The sequence below is a fragment of the Gossypium hirsutum genome, chromosome D08 (assembly GCF_007990345.1).
Source record: "Gossypium hirsutum isolate 1008001.06 chromosome D08, Gossypium_hirsutum_v2.1, whole genome shotgun sequence".
Lineage (NCBI taxonomy): Eukaryota > Viridiplantae > Streptophyta > Magnoliopsida > Malvales > Malvaceae > Gossypium > Gossypium hirsutum.
The window spans coordinates 13,302,831-13,325,481 of record NC_053444.1 but is presented as its reverse complement, the minus strand read 5'-3'; the positions used below and the strand labels follow the sequence as shown (position 1 = coordinate 13,325,481).

General features: G+C 30.9%; 1 protein-coding gene across 1 annotated transcript; it reads right to left on the bottom strand.

Moving 5' to 3' along the window:
- Positions 1-3,173: 3,173 nt before the first annotated feature.
- On the bottom strand, positions 3,174-10,209 carry LOC107913854 (IRK-interacting protein). Its single transcript, XM_016842516.2, has 2 exons — positions 9,690-10,209; positions 3,174-4,844 (listed from the first exon to the last, which is right to left on the bottom strand). Exons 1-2 carry the CDS (start codon positions 9,930-9,932, stop codon positions 3,366-3,368), a joined length of 1,722 nt encoding a protein of 573 aa, XP_016698005.1. The 5' UTR covers positions 9,933-10,209; the 3' UTR covers positions 3,174-3,365.
- Between the last annotated feature and the right edge of the window lie 12,442 nt (positions 10,210-22,651).

The window sequence follows — 22,651 nt, the reverse complement described above, 5'->3', positions numbered from 1 at the left end:
TCATCGAATTAAGATTGTCATATTTTTAGCATACAAAGCTTTTTTTTATCTTCGATGGGTTTTTGTTTTATGTTTTTTAAAAAATCAAACCCTTTTGTTTGGACTCATTCTTACAAACTGATTATTTTTGTACATATTATATCTGACTTCCAATTTTTAATTTGTATTATATCTGACTTTTAGTTTTTTTTTGTTGGCATTTGTGAGTGACGGGGATTTTCTTTGAGCGTTTAAGAGATTGAGGGTGAAAGGTATGTCTGTTATGTATATTTCTTTACTGTTTATGTATGTATGTTATGTTTTTAAATTGTTATGTATATTATGTATGTTATGTTTACTATTATGTTATGTATGCTATGTACTGTTATGCATGTATGTTATGTTTAATGTTATGTTTGTATATTTGTATGTATGTTATGTTTACTGTTATGCTTGTATATTTGTATATATGTTAAGTTATGTATTGTTATATATGTATATTATGTTTACTGTTATGTTTGTATATTTGTATATATATTATGTTATATAATGTTATGTATATTATGTATGTATATTTGTATGTTTGTTATGTGTTATATTACTGTTATGTTTGTATACTATGTATGCCATGTTTAATGTATGTATATTATGTGGCATATTACTATTATATGTATGGTTGTTTATTAATGTTTATGCATGTATATTATGTGGTATATCACAGTTATGTGTATGACTATTTATTAATGTTTATGTATGTTATGTGTGTATGTTATGTTTACCACTATTAAAAATTTGCGTGTATATCATGTATGTATATTACAATTTATACTATGCATGTGCAGTTGGCTATAATGTCTTGGGATAGATGTGTAGTGCATATGCACTTGGGACCAATTGACCCTCCCATTCCAAGGAAAATGCCCAAGAAACAAAAAAAAAAACAAAGTCAGAAGTGTAAGAGATAAGTGGGAGTAAACTGTCTAGAGGAGGAGGAAGATAAAGTGCCGCAAGTGTTCCATGGTTGGACACAACTCCAGAAGCTGTCAGAATTCAACTATTGTATGTGCTATTAAATTAGAAGAATTTTAATGCAAAACATGTTTAATTTGAGAACTACTAACATGTTTAATTTTCAAAGTACACCTCCACCAGCCCCAGCAATTCCTGCTCCACCAGCTCCTTCTCAAATTGTTGCATCCAAAGCATCTGCATCATCACCACCAGTCCTTTAACACAACCAACTCCTCCCATCATGCCAATCTCTTCAACACAGCAAATACTTACAAGACTTCGTAGTAGGGGAAAACAAGCTGTGCAAGGGATTGGGTTATACACCGATGAGAGGACAGGGATGCAAATTTTGAATGTAAGTAGCCCACCTTTAAATTGTTTATTGTATTTTGATGACATGTTTTTTAATTATGTATTTTATGCATTGTAGCTTGGTATGAGAGGGGAAACCATGGTGACTGCTCCAACCAAGTGCACCAATAAAAGGAAGGACAAGGAAACTGCTAGTGGGACTTAGGAAAGTAGGAACACGAAAAAGGCTAAGTCCAAAGACCCACCCAAGCACAATCATAATCCATGGAGATAGCTGATGTTTATCCGTGTTTAATTTGATGGTCCTATTTTGTTAACATGCGATGGATGGGTTTATTTTGTTGGATGTATTTCGATGATGGACGGTTAAGTTTATGGTTATATTTTGATGGGCACTTTATTGATGTTTGTATTTTGATGGATGGTTCAATTTATGGATGTCAATTTATGGACAACAAAAAAAATATTTTTCATTCCATTCAGTTCATTCATTCTTAACAACTAATGGAAATTCATGAACAACATTTCACCATCCAGAAGCAAGATAACTAAAAAACATCTTCCATGATACAATTAACAACAATTCATAAGCAATTGATAATTTGTTGTCCCTAGACATTTTATCCTTGTACAATTTTATCTTCTCTTCCAAACGAGTTACCCTCGATCTCATTCTTTGCATTTCGTCAATAATGAGCTCATTGTTCTCAAGTCTTAATCTCATGTTCTTTGTCAATAACATCTTATTTTCTAGCATTATTTCAATGATTGTGCATCCTTCTTCTTTTATAGTTGAGTCTGTCCCCTCACTGTCACCATCAACCCACTGAAAGAAATCACATCCCCAGTCTTCATTTTACACATACAACAAAAAACAAATAGAATATTAAAAATGGAAATACACAACAATTATATGCAAATTGCAATGGCGGATCAAAACCCTAAAGCCTAGTTTACCTCTTTGAACTTCGAACACCCAAAGAATTTTCTCCCTTTGTTTTTTGGAGTATTCACGTTGCAAACGGGTGCCCTTAAACCGCAATGGTAGTACACAACACTTTTCTGCGTACTTGATTTTCTATTCGTAGAAGAAGACATGGTGGAGACGTGAAGGAGATGGAAAATGAAGTAGAGGAAAGAAAAAAAAATAAAACAAAGAAGGGAAAATTTAAGAGAAAGCCGAAGTTGGAAAAAAGAGAGAGATGCAAGATGTTGAAAACTGTTGAAAAACAAAAAGAAAAGAAAATGACAGAGCAGACGATGTAGAGAGAAAACGAAAGAAAAAGAAATGTTGAAGAAAATGGTGAAAAATGATGAAAAATTAATGAAATATAACTTTAAAGGAAAAAAATTAAAATAAAAAAAAACAAAGGGGTCAGGTTAGTAGATGAAAAAAATGTGGGTCAAATGAGGTTCTCAAATTGCGACACATGGTGGTACACGATTGGCCAGTGCTGTCACATCAAAAAAATTTAAATGGCGTTAGGCTCAACTACTAAACTAGTAGACGGAAAAAAAGTTCGGGTACCAATCTGGGACCAAAAAAAACCATAGGTACCAATCTAGTAGAAGTGGACAAGTGCATGTACTAATATTATAAAACCCTAATAATAATAACAATAACAATAATAATAATAATGCAAAGAACACACACAAACACACACACACACATATATATATATATGTGTGTGTATAATAATAGATGTGTATAAAGGGGATTTCTATTGCATTTCTCTTATTTTTCATCATCATTAGAAGTAGTATACTCCTATATATATATATATATATATAGGGAGATTAGACTTCTCATTTTTTAATATATAAATAGGAAAAATGTTACCATGAGATGAAATGTGAAGAGCTAAGAAAAATGAGAAGTAAAAGGTTGAACATCCACTTAATAGCATTCATAACATGAAACTAATAATACTGATCAAGGCTATTATTAAAAAAAAAAAAAGCCTATTAGCACCCTTATTTATTAAGACGTATTTGGTAGTTACAAACTTTTGATACACGAAGCCCTTGAAAAAGAAGCAATTGAGAAAAGAACCAAAAGTTGCTTAAGCTACAATTTTATATCTGCATATCACCTTACACCTTAAAACCCTTCCTTGAACATAGAATCCTGGCATTACCATTATCTTAACCCGACTCCCTCCATGTGACTTTTGCCTTTCCATCAACATATCTTCCATGTACTGTGGATCAAAGGTTGTATTTTCTTCAACCCTTAAAATCCCTAATGGTGGACTGAATGAGAAAGCTAGTAAATGAAGCAACCATATGCATTTAGCTGCAACGAAGAAAGCTTGAAGCAGCTGTTCAGGCCAGGGTCTGGTCCAATTCAACGTTGAAATGATTAAACTCATCTTCTGATCACAAAACTTACTGAATTCTTCACTGTAATATTTAGTCCCTTTCCTAACCACTTCATTCCAGCTGAGGTTTCTAAGTGCAACATAGGAGGAAAACTGGGCTTGGCGATCTTGTTGAGGGTCCAACAGCTTTGGGGACCCGTTTTTCTGGAACACACAATTCTCAAAATCTTGGTACAATGATTGGTTTATGATTGCTTCCAAATGGTATAATACCGTCTTCGAGTACTTGGAATTCAATGAAAGTTTATATGGTTGAAGCACCAAATTCAAGTTGTCCATTAAAGTCGTATCACTCTCTTCCATTTGTGCAACAAGTGCCTTGCACAACTGTTTCACTGACAATCTTGCTTCGGATACTATCTGCAAGAAACCCTCTACCATTACCTCTTCATCCACTGGCATCGGGTTGACGGATTTCCCTTTCCCGAGCTTTTCATTGATTTGAGAATCCTTTGTTTGTGTTGCTTGCCCCAAGGCTTTCTTCAGCTCTTCACAATAGGTTTCTAGATACTCCAACTTCTGGTTAAGCTGTCCTAATGAAGATCTCATCTCAGCAACTTCCATCAATGCAGCATCCCTATTCTCATGTGCTTCCATCAGCTCTCTCTTCAGTTTTTCAATCGACAACATGCCCAAGTCCTTGAATATTTGCGAAACTTCCTCGGATTCTGTCGGAGCTGGCGAACTCTCGTTCTTGTGTTTCTTCTTCAACTTAGGGAATAACCATGAAATCACCCCTCGGTTCTTGGGCTGCGGTTGAACAGAGGAGTGGGAGTCGGTGAGCGGCATCACCGTATTGGAATTCTTGATGTTCCTAACCAGGGTATCGGAATCGGTGGTTATAACGGCGGGCTTGCATCTATTGCAAGTTGAGAGAGACTTGAAATCCCCCAAACTGTTTCGCCTGCTCCTACTGGACTTGTAAAATGTAGATCCGGGTGATGTTCGAAGGAGAGTGATGTGGTTTGCACAAGAATCGGGAATTGATTTATGATCATCAGCGGGACATACATGAGATTCAAAGGCAGGCAAAGCCGGAGAAAATACTTTCCTTGAACCCCAAATCTCCTCCTTGTAATCTGATAAAACAGTTTCGGGGCCACTTTCAGATAATACTTGGTTATTTGTATGGTAGCCAGTTAGTGCTTCATCTTCATAACTCTGTCAAAATGTTCACATAAACTCACTTTTCACACTGAACTCCAACTCTAACAAAATCAGCTTCAAGAATTTGTTTTAATTAACAAGGAGTTTCGTAGGAGATGAAAAGACTCAGTCAAGACAAGCAACTAAGGGGGAAGAAAACAATGCTAACACAGGTTATCAACTTATAAATCGTTCATCGCAATAGACTTCTTTTTCACTTAGAAAGTAGAATTTAACAAACAAGATGGCAACCGAAAAAAGAAACCTCAGAAACACATGCATATCAAACAACTCATTTAAACTTAGAGTAAACTACTCAAATAGTGATCTAAGTTTTAGCGTTGATTTTTTTTTTTGTTAATTTAGTCACTCCCGTTAAATCAATTTTGCATTTTAATCTTTTTATTATTAAAATGTTTTTGGTCACCAAATAAAATTCTGATGTGACTTAGTATAATGACAAATTTAACTTTCAATATTTACTCATTTTGTTAATTTAGTTCTAGTTTTAAAAAGTTCAGTAAATTTAACTTTTAATATTTATATATTTTATCAATTTGATATTGAATCTAAAAATAAAATTTAATTTTTTTCAAAAATATATAAAATATTATAAAATTATAAAATATATTAATTTTCTAATTAATTATTTAAAAAATGATTGAGCTAAAATGAAAAGGACATGTTAAATTTTTAACTACACTTTTCTATCAAATTAAAAAATAACCTAATCTAGTTAACTTCTCTTTTATTAATTAGAAAATTGTTAAAATTCTCACTAAAGATTGATTAGGGGTGAGTATTCGATCGAATTGAGTAAAAAAATTTCAAGTTAATCAAGTTGACGAGTCATATTTTATCATCATAATTCGATTTAAAATTTTTCGAATCGAATATAGTGAAATTGTTCAAGTTAAATTAAAAATTGAACATGTCAAATTAAAATATTGTTACAGTAAAACTAATTTCATATTAGAACACAAAAATTTGAAACCATATAAATTTGAAAAAAAATTTTAAAACAAAATAATAATAAAAAGATACTTTAGTATCATAAACTTGAATCATTAATTAATCTATTTAGGTCCTAAAATTATTATATATTTTTTTTCTAAATTTTAAATTTCTTTATGTATTTTTAGAATTTTAGAATTTTTTAAAAATATATAAATTTTATTAAGAGACACCAATTTGCTCATTTTCAAAATTAACAAGAAGCAAAAAGTATTCACATTAATCTGTTATTCGAATTGTAAAATTTAATTTGACTCAAACTCGAAACTCGAATTACTTATTCAAGTTGACTTGAATAACTCGATTTGATTAGCTCGAAATTCATTTTTTTTTATTTTCTCGAATCAAAACGAATTTTACTCAGCCTAAGACTAACAACATTGCACGTTGCAATTCCACTGGCTTTCACCGCACAAATGGAGGTTCAGATTCGATCCTCAAAATCCTGACAACGACGAAGATGAGTTCAAGATCACCAGTGCCACGAAGCAGAGGAACTGGTGGCCTGATTTCGATGAGGATGATGAATTGTAAGTTTTTAAGGTAAGAAAAAAAGGTATTTATTTTTATTTTATGTAAATAAGCTTTTCTGGGTTGATTATAAAATTGTTTGAATCTTAGTTGAAGATAAGCACTAGTAGTAAAATTAAATTAATGGCGTACATTTGATTGAGAGGGAAACCAGGGGTTAGCATGCTACTTGGTTAGAAGATGGTGGAGCTGCTTTGCCATACCTTGAAAAAATAATTAATTTTCTAATTTTTTATTTATAAAATGAATGAGATAACATTTATTAAATTTTAAGAATTTTGAAATGTACTTCTTATAATTTTTATTTTAAATTTATATTAAAAATTAAATTTGTCAATTTTTTAAAAATCTAGATTAAATTAACAAAATGGATCAACATTAAAAACTAAATTTATTATTCTACCAGATGATATTAGTAGGGTGACTAAAATATAAAATTAATTTAAACGAAAGATTAAATAAGCCAAAAAAAAAATAGAAAAAGGCTCTAAAACTTGAAAATATATTTGATATATGTAAACCCTGTGATTGATTGCAACGTAGGAAAGTTAAAATGAGATATCATTTGGCATTTGAAATCCTTTTTTTCTCCCTTAAAAATAATAGGAAATATATATAGTAGTATATACATTATTTATAGAAAGTAAAAAAGTGGGTCTTTACCAAGCTGTTCCAATGCAAAATTTGGCCAATAGCTCTTTTTCATTTTTCCTTTCTACCTTTTAGTTTTACTTTAAAGTAGAGAAATTTTGTGAGGACATAATGTCATAGTGGGACCAAACATGCCACTTTCTTTGATTATAGAGTTATTAAAAAAAATGTTTGTCACATTATTCAAAAAAACTTATTTCAAATCAAATATATATTATTTTCATTCAAACATAAAAGAAATTCAGCTATTTATTACAATATAATCATTAATAAATTGTTGAAATAAAACTATCATATTAGTATTATATATCTATATCTATACTATTAATAAAATTTCTGATTAAGTTAATGTCACGAGTTAATCAGGTACTAATTTAGTTAGAAAATAACTAATATATTTTTTTATTAAATGACTACTTTTATTATTTTGATGGCCTTTTTTTGTATTTTTATACTTTTATATAGTTTTAAAATAAAAGAATTAAAATTAACATGTCTAGGAATTAAACCAATCTTTAATAGAATTATAAATAAATTCTTTATCACTATACAAATAATAATTTTTGAGTAAAATTTAAAAAAATAATAACTTTTAACATAAAATATTTTCTCTCACCAAATTTTTCAGTCATTATGTTGATGTTATAAATCAACTTAATATTTAATTTTAAAAAATAGATTTTTAATATTAAATTTTTTTCACTAACTTGATAATTTTTTAGGTGCTAAATAATTGGCATGTGTGTATTTACCTATTTCAATTTTCTTTTACTCACAAATTAAATTATTTTTTATTTTAATTTTGTACATATTTCATATGTGTGGTTATTTATTGTATGCATTTTTTATAACTATTATATGATATTTTTAAACATGTACATGTGTTCTAAATATATAGTTTTCATACACATACATGTGTAATTAAATTTTTAGGAATACATAAAATATTTTTTTTCTCTATATGGAGTAGGTTTAGAAATTTTTTTAAAAAAAATTGAAAATGGAATTCCATGTAAGAATAAGGGAAATAATTTATATGAGAGTTGTTGCTTTTCATAACTACTTTTGTTAGGAAAAATATTAGTTAAAGGAAAAAACAGGTTTAAAACCAACAACCCCTACCTTAAAGTAAGCCCGGCCACATGCAAAAAGAGCATTCTACACCATTGCTACTAATCATGCCTCAATTAAACCTTAAAGATCCAAACTTTTCTCCCTAAAAGAAAACCCCCCTTAAATACAATAATTTTGACTACGATAAGAAAATAAATACTAAATTTCGACTTCAAACCTGATGGATGACATTATCTGTTAAATATAATTATTTATACACGAATTACATCAAAGTTTAAATCATACTCCAAATCCCTATAAATTTTAATTTTTTATTTTACTTTCAAAATTTTTAATTTTCAACTTTTTTTTATTTTAAAATAAAAAATACTTACCTAATAATCATGTAATAAAAAAATATTGAGCAAAAAAAACGACATTTTAATGAACTTGTATTTAAAAAATTTAACAGCCTTAGAAGAATTGCATTTTTAAATTCAAAAAAATAAAAAACTATTTTTTAAAAATAAAAGAAAAACAAATTTTTACTCTAATAAAAGAATTTGGAAAATATTTTAAGCTATATAAAACAAGATGATTGAGGGTTAGCTGTAGCCCGACGAGAACCCTTTCCTTTTCATTTCCAGCCTTTTGGCTCAAATGAAATATACTACACTTACTCCTCAGTCCCACCACCATTCCACAATGTTTGCTTCTCCTTTTTTCCTCACCTTCCTCCCATCTACACCCCATATTTCATATATTTTCTTTTTCATCTCAAAATATTTTAATTTTTTTATATTTTAATAATTCATAGTATTTTCAAAACATTTATATATTTATTTATAATATTTTTCATATTATATTATATTTTAATTTTTTTATTACGTATCACATCTAATATTACGATGAACTGAAATATGTTGTTCTTTACGAATAAGTATTAAGTGTATTGATAAAACACGTTATACTCTTAAAAAAATACAAATTTAAAATTAAAAGTTACAGCCATAAATTTCAAATATACCAAAAATCTACCTCTCCTTTCAATTTATTTACATGCCAACATGTCATGTTAAATATTCTTACAAAAGTTAAAGGTAAAACAAAGTAAAAATAATAATAATAACAACAATGAAATAAGATTGCAGGATTGAGGGTGGAATAAGATGGACATTTGTCCTGTTTTGTTTGTTAGATGTTGGTAAAAGTGGATTCCCGTTGTTTTAACAACTAATTACTAAAAGAAAAAGAAAAAAAAAAAAAGAGAGAGCAGGAATTATATTATAGTATAGTATAGAATTAGGTTGGTTGGACCTCTATTACAAAGTATTATAGGATTATTGGTTAATACATTCCATCATCCTATTCCTATGTTCTTTTCTAACTTCTGATTCTTGCCTATGGTGTAAATTTTATGTAATAAAGAATATAATTTCCATGTAACAGTGAAAACGTTAATTTCCTTTTAAAAAATATCATTATATTTATTAAAAATTCTCTATAACCATGTAGGACAGAAATAACTAATAAATGACTAACATATAGAAGATGACATCAAATATAATGGTAAGAAGGATTAATGAAAAGAGAAGAGAAACATCAACTCACAGGAGTGAAAACAGGGTAGTCCTGAGCAGAGAAGTGAGAAGCAGGGCGTGAAACAGGGGATGAAAAAGATGGGTACTTGAGATTTGCAGGGCTGCTCCCTAGCATCAAAGCTGCATGTAAAGCTCTAAGCTCCACGGCCTTGGCAATGGCGGCCTCTATCTCTTTCCTGCTAACTTCGTTGTTACTGTTATTATCACTCTCTTTTCTTTTAAAGGTTTCGGAAGCAGTAGCTGCAGCAGCCATGAACAGGGGATGAAACAGAGCTCTACATATACACCCAAAGCACACAACAATGATGAATTCTTTTGCCTTTTCAACCCCCCTTTCAATGAAACAAAGAGGATTGGAAAGTGGGTATTTAACGATTGGATTAGATTTGCAGAGATGAAGATGATATCCTGCTTAGAATGTTGGAGAACCCTAAACTAAAAAGAAAGAGAGAGTGTGAGAGAGAAAGATGAATGTAGGGTATGTATCCCAAGTCCAATGTGTATTTTGTCTTTGTTCTCAATGAATAAATACAATGACGGCATGTGAAGCAAGCAATAGTTTTTACTCAATGAACCAACAATGGATAACATTTTCAGTTTACAAAAATACCCATAATTCTATCAAAATAACCATTATGACAAATAGAAAATGGTGGTACCACTCCTTCAACACAATCACTAAATACCATACCACTACTTAACTAAATAGTTTCAGTTTCATGTGGTAGCTTTGTGATAATGTTTCAAAGAAAATATTGGTTTATTCAAAATTCTGGCCTTGGGTAATCATAAACATTGAATTAATCATTTGGGTTGGATGCCTGGTAGGATGTAATTAGACCCACTATGTTGTTTGATTAGACATGTGTTATCTAAAAGACTTATAGTTGAAGCATGTTGATATTAAATTATGTAGTTATTCTTATAATAATAATAATAATATTATTATTAGTTTGTTTTTGGTTAGAATCCATGCTAATAACATTTTGGAGTCAATGGAAACAAGCTAAAAAACCTTAATTTGATTGTTGGAAAAAGGTTATTTTGATGAGTGCTTTGGGGGCTGAAAAAGGGAAGAAAAGAAGAAAGTCGAAAGTAATATAATTAGCACCATTGACCCATCATTGTGGAACCGGCAATCACACCCTCCTTCAAAATCATGTATATATTTGACATATGTAAACCCTCTCGTTCATTGCTAAGATTAGTTGTTGCAGTGGAGATATCATTTGCCATTTGAAATCTTTTTATTTCCTTTAAAACTAATATATATTATAATGTATCTTAGTGTAATTTTTGTTGTATATAATAGATTATTTATAAAAAGTAAGGGAGAGGGCAAATAGGTCTTACACAGCTGTTCCAATGCAAAATTTGCCGAATAGGTTTAGGTGGGGGAGAGACTATCCAAGGAAAAATTCTTCTTTGTATTGTTTTAGCTCTTCATTTAAATTTTAGCTTTTTTTTAACTTTTAAATTTGTGTTGTTTGTCAAATCGTCTAAAAATAAATGAGAAATTAATGTTTTTTTTCTACGTGTATGCCATACTAACAATTAATTAATTTTTAAAATTTTAAAAAATTATAATAATTATAAAAATATATTTTTGATTTTTTTTGTATTTTAAAAATTAATTAATCGCTAAGGTGGCATCCACGTGACAATTCACATGTATGCCACATCAGCAAAGTTAAAAATATTAATTTTTTCATCCATTTTGGGGTGATTTAACAAACAATGCAAATTCAAAGGTTAAAAGAGGCCAAAAATTAAATAGAATGCTAAAATGATTTTTTTCTATAAAGTTATAAAGCCAAATAAGTCATTATGCCTTCTTAAAAACACTCAATGCTCTTTTTCAATTTTCCTTCGCCTTTTAGGTTATGCTTTTTTGACTGAAAATGACTTTCGGAAAATATTTTCTACATTTTCATGTGCTTGTTTCATAGAAAACAGCTAGGTCAACAGAAAATAAACTATTTTTTCTATAAAATGACTTATCCAAATTCTAAATCAATTTCCAGAAAAAAGCTCCTTTATAGATAATTTTATTTTAATATAAAAATTAATTTAAGTCATACTTAATATTATTATATTAATAATAAATTTTTATTTTTAAAATATTTAAAATTAATAAAATATTAATATAAAATATTATAATTTTCAATATTATTAAACATACATATTTAATTATCTATATCTAATCATATAATTAATTATTGGTATAATTAATAATTTTAATAAATTATTTGATATTTCAATTTTATTTTAATAATAAGTTTTAAAAATAATAATTTTAAATAATATTCTTCATATATTATTGAAAAATATTCAATATTAATATTTTAATAATAAATATTTATTACAATTATAAATATATTAATAATAAATGTTGTGTAGTATAGAGGTTAAAATATGCTATAAGTTTATGTACTCTTCACAAATTTGGAATTTAGACCAGTACTTTTATTTTGAAGAATTTAGTCCTACTTTTCAGATTTGAAAATCACGTTCAATTGTTAACATTGTTAAATTCTTTTGTCAATTTTGTTAATGCCACATTTTTAAATAAAAAATACTCTATATTCATATAACTAAAAATGACGTTATAATGAATATGAATTTAACAAAATATTTTTAATAATGCTAACAGTTGAACCTAAATTTTGATATCTAAAAAGTAGGACTAACCTAAAAATAAAAGTACATGGACTAAATTTCAAATTTACAAAGAGCATAAGAATTTATGACATATTTTAACCTAGTATGTAAATATGAATATTTTATTATATAAATATGAGTATTTGTTTAAATAGTGTGTAACGTCCCAAAATTTATGTTTTTGATTTGTTAAACTTTTGACAAGTAATTTGATATGGTTTAGTGGATAAGTGTTGTGGGAAGAATGTGGAGGGTTTTGAGTATGAGACTTTGTGTGTGCAAGAGGGTATTATCTTCTCTTTTTTTTTTCTTTTTTGTTAAGGTTATTAATTGTTGCCTGTGAAGAGGAAGTTGGATTGGATTAATTTTTTTAAACAAACCTGTTAGTTAGGGATTAGTGTTGGGGTAGTTTTTATTTTGGGTTTATTTTATTAAAATATTATTATATTTTTATTTTCCAAATTCCTTTACTCCCATATTTTCCCATTTGGTGTTTCACGTTCCGCTCTTTCTTTTCCTTTTTTCCTTTCCTTTTGATTAATGGTGAATTTGTTCTTTTGGTGTGGGGGTTAATTTTGTGAACTTTCGTTAATAGGTGATAATCAAGGGGGTCAGAACTCGTCTTCTACTGTGTAGTTGTGATTGGATTGTTGTATCTGTCTAGGTAAGTGATTGAGCATTAGAAGGTTTAATTTCGGTTTGTTAAGGGTTAATGCTATCAATGGTGTTGATTGGGGTTTTTGGTAATTGGTGAATCGATAATAAGAATTGATCTTTTGAATGACGTTTCTAGGGCCTAGAGGTCTCGTGATGGTATTCGCATTAAAATCGAACCAGGTGTGTATAAAAAAACACGAAAAAACAACAATCGGTGAAAGCCAAAAAAGTTTACTATCGACGCCACACGACTGTATGGTAGGTCGTGCATGACACACGTCTGTCTGACAGACCGTGTGCTGGACCGCATGTGACACACGGTTTGGGCTATTTGGGCCATGTGGACCACATGGGCGTATGGGCCACACGATCGTGTGTGGGTTGTGTTCCTGGCCATGTGGGCCACACAGGCTAGGCTATTTGGGAAAATACTAAAATTTTCCCTAAGGTCGTACGCGAGGTCCCAATGGACTGTGGGTCTTCTGTAGGGTTGGTATGTGAGTAAATGTACTGTAAAACATGAAATCTAGACATTTTTTAGTATAGTTTCTGCTATTTGTAAGAGTAATTAAGATGATCAATTGATAAATAAACCCGAAAATTGATATTAAGGTTATGATTTGTATCTGATATGTTGGGCATGTAAAACTATAACATGTATAATTCTTGCTCTAAATATGTATGACATTTTCTCTATCTGCATCTGGGTTGGGTTGTAAATAATATGCGGAGGAAGTGATTCTATAAAAAGGCAATAAATCGACTATTGATCCGATAGCTCAACTACAATTATTCTGTAAAGTGTCCTGTTGACACTAAGTGGTGTGTAGGGATGGATGTGTGTTTTATACCCACATGGTGCGTTGGGATGGTCAAAGATGGTGTGTAGCGGTTAAGGGTAGGATCATATGTCGTATATGTTCTGTTCTGTTGTAAATATGTTTCTAATAAATCTGTCTAATATGCATTTAACTGCTTTAAGTTATTCGGTATACACTAAGTTTCAAAAACTCACTCTATGTTTGGCTGATATTTTCAGGTAATCCTCAGACTTAGGCGGGTCGGTGCAAACAAGAGCTCGATTAAATAACCTATTTAAATTGATTTATTTAAATTTTGGTACTTTGGTTCTATAAATTTTTGGACTCTCTAGACTTTTTGGATTATTTAGCTGTTTTTAAAACTTATTCTTGTATTTTTCTTAAGACTACACAATTGTTTTAGTCAACAAAATTCGCATATCTATCAAATTAAAGGTTTTCCAATAACAAATTGTGGTTATCAAATATCCCTTTTTAAGGAGTCTTTCGCTGCGAAAATTATAAGATCTAGAAAATATAAACAAAACATCATTTTTCGTAAATAAAATGAATAAGAAGCTATTTTGAATAAAATCGGGGTTTTGAAAGTTTATGACGATTTTCCATTTACTCAATAACCAAATTTTTAATTATATTAAGTAACAACTTCAGATTTGGCCATAATGTCTAGGCCGGGTTTGGGGTGTTACATTTAGTAGTATCAGAGTCAGGTTGCAAAACTCAGGTTGTGAAATTTAGGGTTCAAAATTTTTGAGAAAATTATTTTTTGAGTAAAGTATATTTCTACATCAATTTGAAAAAATCTGTGAAATACTGAACCTCCAGCGTCGATCCTATAAGTACTTCTGACTTAGTTAAACTCTTAGTTTAAAAAACTCTGAAACCATTAGAACTACTCTGAAATAGTTAGACTAAAATGAAACTCTGTAAATTCTTCTGATAATATTCCAAGCATAAAATGTCTGTTAATGGAACATCTGAATTGATACATAAAACTTTGTAGTGTAGTTAAACAAACTCTGAGTGCACATGGAACTCGTGGGAGCGGCAAGTGCCATAAAAGGGCTCGATTTGAGTCGTCCTCGATAGGTAGTATGCCCAATCTGGATACGAGTGAGACACCGACTGCACTTACTGCTGAGACCGGGTCTCAAAATCGCTCGACTGGGGATGACGCATTGTCCCAAGCCATGCTTAGAGTTTTGGAGAGGGTCGTTGGGCCTCTTTTGGTTCTAAGAGCCGTGGGTCCATAACTGAACAACTCCAGTCCAATAGTGCTGAGTTGTTTAAAGGCGTCATTGGAGTCACCTCGACTATGGTCAAATATTGGTTGGAGGCCACAGAGAGGATTATGAATGACATTGATTGCACCCCTGAGCAGAAATTGAAGGGTGCAGTATCTCTACTCCATGATGAGGCATATCAGTGGTGGTTAACGGTTGAGGAGGGTACTCAGCCGAATCAGATTACTTGGGATCAATTTAACAGCGTCATCTAGAGTAAATATATAGGGGCAAGTTATGTGGATACTTGTAGACGCGAGTTTATGAGCCTTACCCAAGGAGATGGGACTGTGGTCGAATATGAGGCTAAATTTTTTAGATTAAGTCGATATGCTCGTGGGTTGGTATCAACTGAATATGAAAAGTGTATTCGCTTCAAGGATGGATTGAGGGATAATCTGAAGGTTCTGATAGCTTGCAGAGGGAGCGGGTATTTGCCATCTTAGTGGACAATGCGAGAATTATTGAAAAGGTTAAGAGCGTTGAGCGCCAAAATAGGGAGCATGAGAGAGATAAAAATAGGAAGGATTCAGAGCGCTCTAGTTCTATTCAGAGGCTTAAGAAATGGGCCAGATCTGATGGACCTTCGAGGGTTCATCTGTCCCAGTGTGTCTCCGTGAGGGGCACCAGTTCTGTTCGTGAAGAAAAAGGATGGTATTATGAGGTTGTGTATCGATTACCATCAGCTGAATAAGTTAACAGTAAATAATAAGTATCCACTTCCGAGGATTAACAATTTATTTGATCAGTTTCATAAGGCTTTTGTATTTCCAAGATAGATCTTCGTTCTGGGTACCATAAGCTTAAGGTTAAGGAAATTGATGTTGATAATACTATTTTTAGGACACATTATGAGCACTGTGAGTTCCTAGTCATGCCATTTGGTTTGACAAATGCTCCGGTTGTATTCATGGATCTTATGAACTGGGTTTTTTAGTCGTACTTGAATCAGTTCATCGTGGTATTCATCGACAACATTGTGGTATGCTCTAAGACCAAAGATGATCATGATGAGTATCTTAGGGTAGTTCTTCAGATACCCCGAGAGAAACAACTCTACACTAAGTTGAACAAATACGAATTCTGGTTGAGAGATGTAACTTTTTTGGGTCATATGGTTTCTGTTGAGGGGATTCGAGTTGATCCTAAGAAAATCGAGATTGTGCTTGAGTGGAAACAACCTAGGAATGTTTCTGAGATTTGTAGTTTCCTTGGGCTAGCGGGTTACTATCATAGATTTGTCGAGGGGTTCTCACTTATCGCAGTCATTTGACTAACTTGTTGCGTAAGAACGCCTCATTTGTCTGGACTGATGAGCAGTAATCAAGCTTTAAGAAGCTCAAATCCATTTTGGCTCAAGCTCTTATTTTGATACAGCCTAAATTCGGGAAAAAATTCGTGGTTTACAATAATGCGTTGCACGTCGATTTGAGTTGTGTTCTGATGCAAAAAGGTAAGGTAGTGGCTTATGCGTCTCGACATCTTAAGCCACACGAAGGCAACTACCTTACGCAAGATCTTGAGTTGGCCGCAGTTGTACTCGCCTTAAAAATCTAGAGGTATTATCTGTATGGTGAGATATTTATCATTTATATCGATCACAAAAGTCTCAAGTATCTCTTTATCTAGAAGGAGTTGAATCTTAGGCAACGTAGATGGATTGAGTTGCTTAAGGACTACGACTATACAATTGAGTATCATCCCGATAAAGCTAATGTGGTGACTGGTGCTCTTAGTCGTAGAGCAATGTTTAATTTGAGGGCGATTTTTGCTCACCTAAGTCTGTTTGATGATAGAAGTTTGTTAGCTGAGTTGTAAGTTAAGCCGATTTGGATTGAGAAGATTCAGGTTAAGCAGTTGGGGGATGATTCATTGGTTCTGCAATTCCTTAAGTGAAGGATGGTAGTACGTCTAATTTTGGGCTAAACAGTGATAGGGTTCTGTGTTTTTTAAGACGGGTTTGTATGCCTAACGACTCCTATTTGATACAGACCATTCTAAGGGAAACACATATAGCCCTTTTACTATGCATACCGATAGAAATAAGATGTTTTAGGATTTTCGTGAGTATTGGTGGCCTAGTTTGAAAATAGGAGGTAACAGATTCTGTTTACCGTTGTCTGACGTGCCAATAAATTAAGGCTGAGCACCAGTTGCCTTCGGGTTTGCTTCAACCCATTAAAATTCCCCTTTGAAAATGGGAACATGTGACTATAGACTTCGTTAGTGGGTTGCCCTTAACACCCACTAAGAAGGTTTTGTATGGGTCATTGTGGATCAGTTGACCAAGTCTGCTCATTTCATTCCTGTTAGGATAAATTATTCCCTTTAGCAGTTGGTCAAGTTATATGTTTTTGAGATAATGAGACTTCATGGGGTTTTGGTCTCGATTATTTCTGATAGAGATTCTCGCTTCACTTCTCAATTTTGGAGGAAGCTTTATGAGGCTCTAAGTTCGATATTAGACTTTAATACTGCGTTCCATCCTCAGAGTTGTGTGACCTATTTTTGAATACTGGATGATATGCTTCAAAGTTGTGTGACCTATTTTCGAGGTAGTTGGGAGAAATTTTTGTCGTTAGTCAAGTTCGCCTACAATAACAATTTCCAGTCTAGTATTCAGATGACACATTATAAGGCTTTGTATGCTCGTAAGTATTGTACTCCGTTGTGTTGGACTGAGGATAAAGTTAGACTGATTCGAGATCATTTTAAGGCAGCTTCTGATAGACCGAAGTCTTATGCGAATTTGAAAAGGAGGGACACCGAGTATTCTGTGGGTGATTTTATTTTCCTTAAGGTGTCCCTATGAAAAAAAGGTTCGATGATTTGGATGTAAGGGCAAGTTGAGCCCTAAGTTCATTGGGCCGTATCAGATTCTGAAACTTGTGGTTCCAGTTACTTATCGGTTAGAGCTACCTCTAGAACTGAACCATATTCATGATGTGTTCCATGTCTCCATGTTAAGGTGGTATCGGTCGGACCCATCTCATATTGTTTATGTGAAGGAGATTAAGGTTAGACCGGATTTGACTTTCGAGGAAAAACCAATTCAGATTCTGGATCGAGACATTAAGGTCTTGAGGAGAAAGTCTATTTTGTTTGTTAAAACTCTGTGGCAGAATCATGGCACTGAGGAAGCCACATGGGAACTTGAGGACTCGATTCGACAATAATATCCGCATCTGTTCGAATCAGGTAAATTTTGAGGTCGAAATCGGAGTTGTAACGTCCCAAGGTTTATGTTTTTTATTTGTTAGACTCTTGACAAGTAAATTGATATGGTTTAGTAGAGAAGTGTTGTAGGAAGAATGTGTAGGGTCTTGGGTTCGAGAATTTGTGTGTACAAATAGGTATTATCTTTTTTTTTGTTAAGGTTATTAATTGTTGCCTGTGAAGAGGAAGTTGGATTAGATTATTTTTTTAAACAAATCTGTTAGTTGGGGATTAGTGTTGGGGTAGTTTTTATTTTGGGTTTATTTTATTAAAATATTTTTATTATATTTTATTTTTTTCCAAAATCCCTTACTCCTACGTTTTCCCACTTGGTGTTTCACGTTCTGCTTTTTCTTTTTCTTTTCTCATTCCCTTTTGTTTGTTCTCTCGTCCCTTGCTACTTTCTTCAATATTTGTTTTGATTCCGGTCTCATATTGCTCCCAATTGTGTTCTTGTGTTTTGGTGGGGGTCATCGTCTCCTCTTTTGCAATTTGATTTTCTAAGTAGTTATAAGTAAGTGTTTCTTTAGATTATTGTAAGGGCTTTTGATTAATGGTGAATTTTTTCTTTTAGTGTGGGGGTTAATTTTGTGAACTTTCGTTGATAGGTGATAATCAAGGAGGTCAGAACTCGTCTTCTACTATGTAGTTGTAATTGGAATGTCGTATTTGTCTAGGTAGGTGACTGAACATTAGAAGGTTTAATTTCGGTTTGTTAAGGGTTAATGCTATCGATGGTGTTGATTGGGGGTTTTCGGTAATTGGTGATTCGATACTAAGAATTGATCTTTTGAATAACGTTTCTAGGGCCTGGAGGTCTCGTGGTGGTATTCGCGTTGAAATTGAACCAGGTGTGTATCGAAAACAGGAAAAAATAGCAATCGGTGAAAGCCAAAAAAGTTTACTGTCGACGCCACAAGATCGTGTAGTAGGTCATGTGTGACACACGACCATGTGAAAGACAGTGTGTTAGACTGTATGTGACACACGGTTTGGGCTATTTAGGCCATGTGGATCACATAAGCGTGTGGGCTACACGAGCGTGTGTGGGCCGTGTGGGTTACACAGGCGTATGGGTCTAAAATATTAAAATTTTCCCTAAAGTTGTACACGAGGTCCTGATCGATTGTGGGTCTTCCGTAGGGTCGGTATGTGAGTAAATGTACTTTAAAACATGAAATCTAGACATCTGTTAGTATAGTTTCAGCTATTTGTAAGAGTAATTAAGATATCGATTAATAAATAAACCCGAAAATTAGTGTTAAGGTTATGATTTGTGTTTGATATGTTGGGCATATAAAACTATAATATGTATAATTCCTTCTCTGAATATGTATGACATTTATTATTTTCTCTATCTGCATCTGGGTTGGGTTGTAAATAACATGCAGAGGAAGTGATTCTGTAAAAAGGTAATAAATCACCTATTGATCCGACAGTTGAACTACAACTATTCTATAAAGTGTCCTATTGACACTAAGTGGTGTGTAAGGTGGATGGCTGTTTTATACCCATATGGTGTGTTAGAATGGTCAAAGATGGTGTGTAGTAGTTAGGGGTATGATCATATGTCGTAACTGTTCTGTTCTATTATAAATTTGTTTCTGATAAATCTATCTAATATGCATTTAACTACTTTAAGTTATTCGATATACAATAAGTTTCAAAAAATCACTCTATGGTTGATTGATATTTTCAGGTAATCCTCAGACTTAGGCGGGTCTGTGTAAACGGAAGCTCAGTTAAATAACCTATTGAAATTGATTTATTTAAATTTTGGTAATTTGGTTCTATAATTTTTTTGACTCTGTAGACTTTTTGGACTGTTTAGCTGTTTTTAAAACTTATTCTCGTATTTTGCTTAAGACTGCACAATTGTTATAGTTGATAAAATTCGCATCTCTACCAAATTAATGGTTTTCCAACAACGAATTGTGCTTCTCAAATATCCCTTTTTAAGAAGTCTTCCGTTGCGAAAGTTTTAAGATCTAGAAAATATAAACAAAACATCATTTTTAGTAAATAGAACGATAAGAAATTATTTTGAATAAAACCGAGATTTTGAAAGTTTATGACGATTTTCCATTTACTCAGAAATTAAATTTTCAATCATATTAAGTAACAACTCCAGATTTGGCCATAATGTCTAGGCCGGGTTTGGGGTGTTACATAGTGCTTAGCTTCATTTATCCCTTACAACTCTAATGTGTCAAGTACTCTCATATATGTAATATATGTAATTTAAATTAAGTTTTAATTAAGCATTATTTATTATTAAGTTTATACAAGATATTTATTATTACAAAATATTTATTATTATAAAATAAATTTTTATTGTTAAAAGAAAATTACACTATAATATTTTATAAAAAAATATATTTATGTCATGTTTGATTTACAAAGAACAATGTAAAATATAAATTTATAGATATAAAATAAACTCAATTAAACAATGAAAAGATAATAAAATCTCAAATGTATATTTGTTTCATTGAAAATAATTTTTATGAAATATTTCAAGAAATCTACCAAACAACAGAAAATATTTTACACAAATTAATCCAAACACTAAAAATATTAACTTTTCTATAAAAATAAATTGTTTTTTAAAATTCACTATCCAAAACAACTTACTTTAATTTTACTTTAAAATAGTGAAATTTTGTGAGAACGTAATGTCATAGTGAGACCAAACATGTCACTTTCTTTGATTATTAAATTACACACAAAAAGGAAAAGATGTTATTAAGAAATAAAAATGATCCTAATATTATTCAAAAAACAATATTTTATGCAACAATTATTTCAAATCAAACATATATTGTTTTCATTCTAACCATCTAACATGATTTAGCTTTTATAAAATAAATTCAGGTATTTACTACAATATAATCACTAATAAATGGTTGAAATAAATTTATCATATAAGTATTACATATTTATACTATTATTGAAGTGATGAATTGATGTCACAAGTCAACTAGATACAAATTCAGTTAGAGAAATCATGAAAATGTCTTTTCATAATTAAAATTATAATTAAAATAAGCTGTATTATTCGAGAGTACTTTAGCCTTTTTACTTTAACAAAAACCAATAAAAAATATAATAGAATTTGAACACATACCAAATGAATTAATAAAACTTTAAATTTATTATTCAACCAAAATTTCATTTTAATTATTTTTATATATTTTTATTTTAATATACACAACTTATTATTTTCATCAATTATATATATTAACAAATTTTATTTTATGCACATTTTAATCATACATATGTGTTCTAAATACGCTATTTTCACACATATGTACGTGTGATTGAATTTCTAGTAATACATAAAATATTTTACTTTTTTTTTCTCTACATGGAGTAGGTTTATATTAAAAAAGAAGAAGATTGAAAATGGAATTCCATGTAAGATTAAGGGAAATAATTTATATGAGAGTTGGTTGCTTTTCATAACTACTTTTGTTGGGAAAAATATTAGTTAAATGAAATAAAATGTTTAAAGCCAACAACCCCTCCCTTAAAGTAAGCCTGGTTTGTCAACCTCCACATGCAAAAAGAGCATTCTACTTGTTTAGTTTACACCATTGCTACTAATCATGCCTCAATTCAACCTTAAAGATCCAAAGTTTTCTTCCTAAAAAAAACTTTAAATACCATAATTTTGACTACGATAAGAAAATATAATATTATTATAATTTATTTTAAGCTTAATATATTATTTATATAAAAAAATTAACGTGATATGTGTATTATTTTTAAATTTAATTTAATATTTGTATTCCACAAAAAATAAATATTTTGATACTTAAAAGATAACAATATTAATTATATAATTACCCGCGCAATTTACCTGTCCGATTCGAGCCAAGTCCTCCTAATTTACAAGACTGTCGAAGAATGAAGCCCTAAGATTCTTGTAGCATAAATAAACAAGCAAAAACATAAATAAACTAGTGAAAAAAATAAAACCTCTTTCATAGTCGGCTAATACATTTACATATTCAACCAAACATACTCCAAATCCTTATATTTATTTTTTAATTAAATTCTTTCATATCACATTTTAAAATAAAAAAATATAGATTTAATAATCATATAAAAAATGCTAAGAAAAATATAATAAAAATGACATTCTAATGAACATAAATTAAATAAAGAAAAATTAATAGTATTAAGATTTTCATTTTTAAATTTAATAAAGAAAAAATTTAATAGTGTTAATCTTTTTTAAAAATAAAAGTAAAAAAAAAAATTCAAGAAGAGTACATGAAATTAAAAAATAAGCATAATGATATATTTGACCTTCTAATTTTAAATAAAAT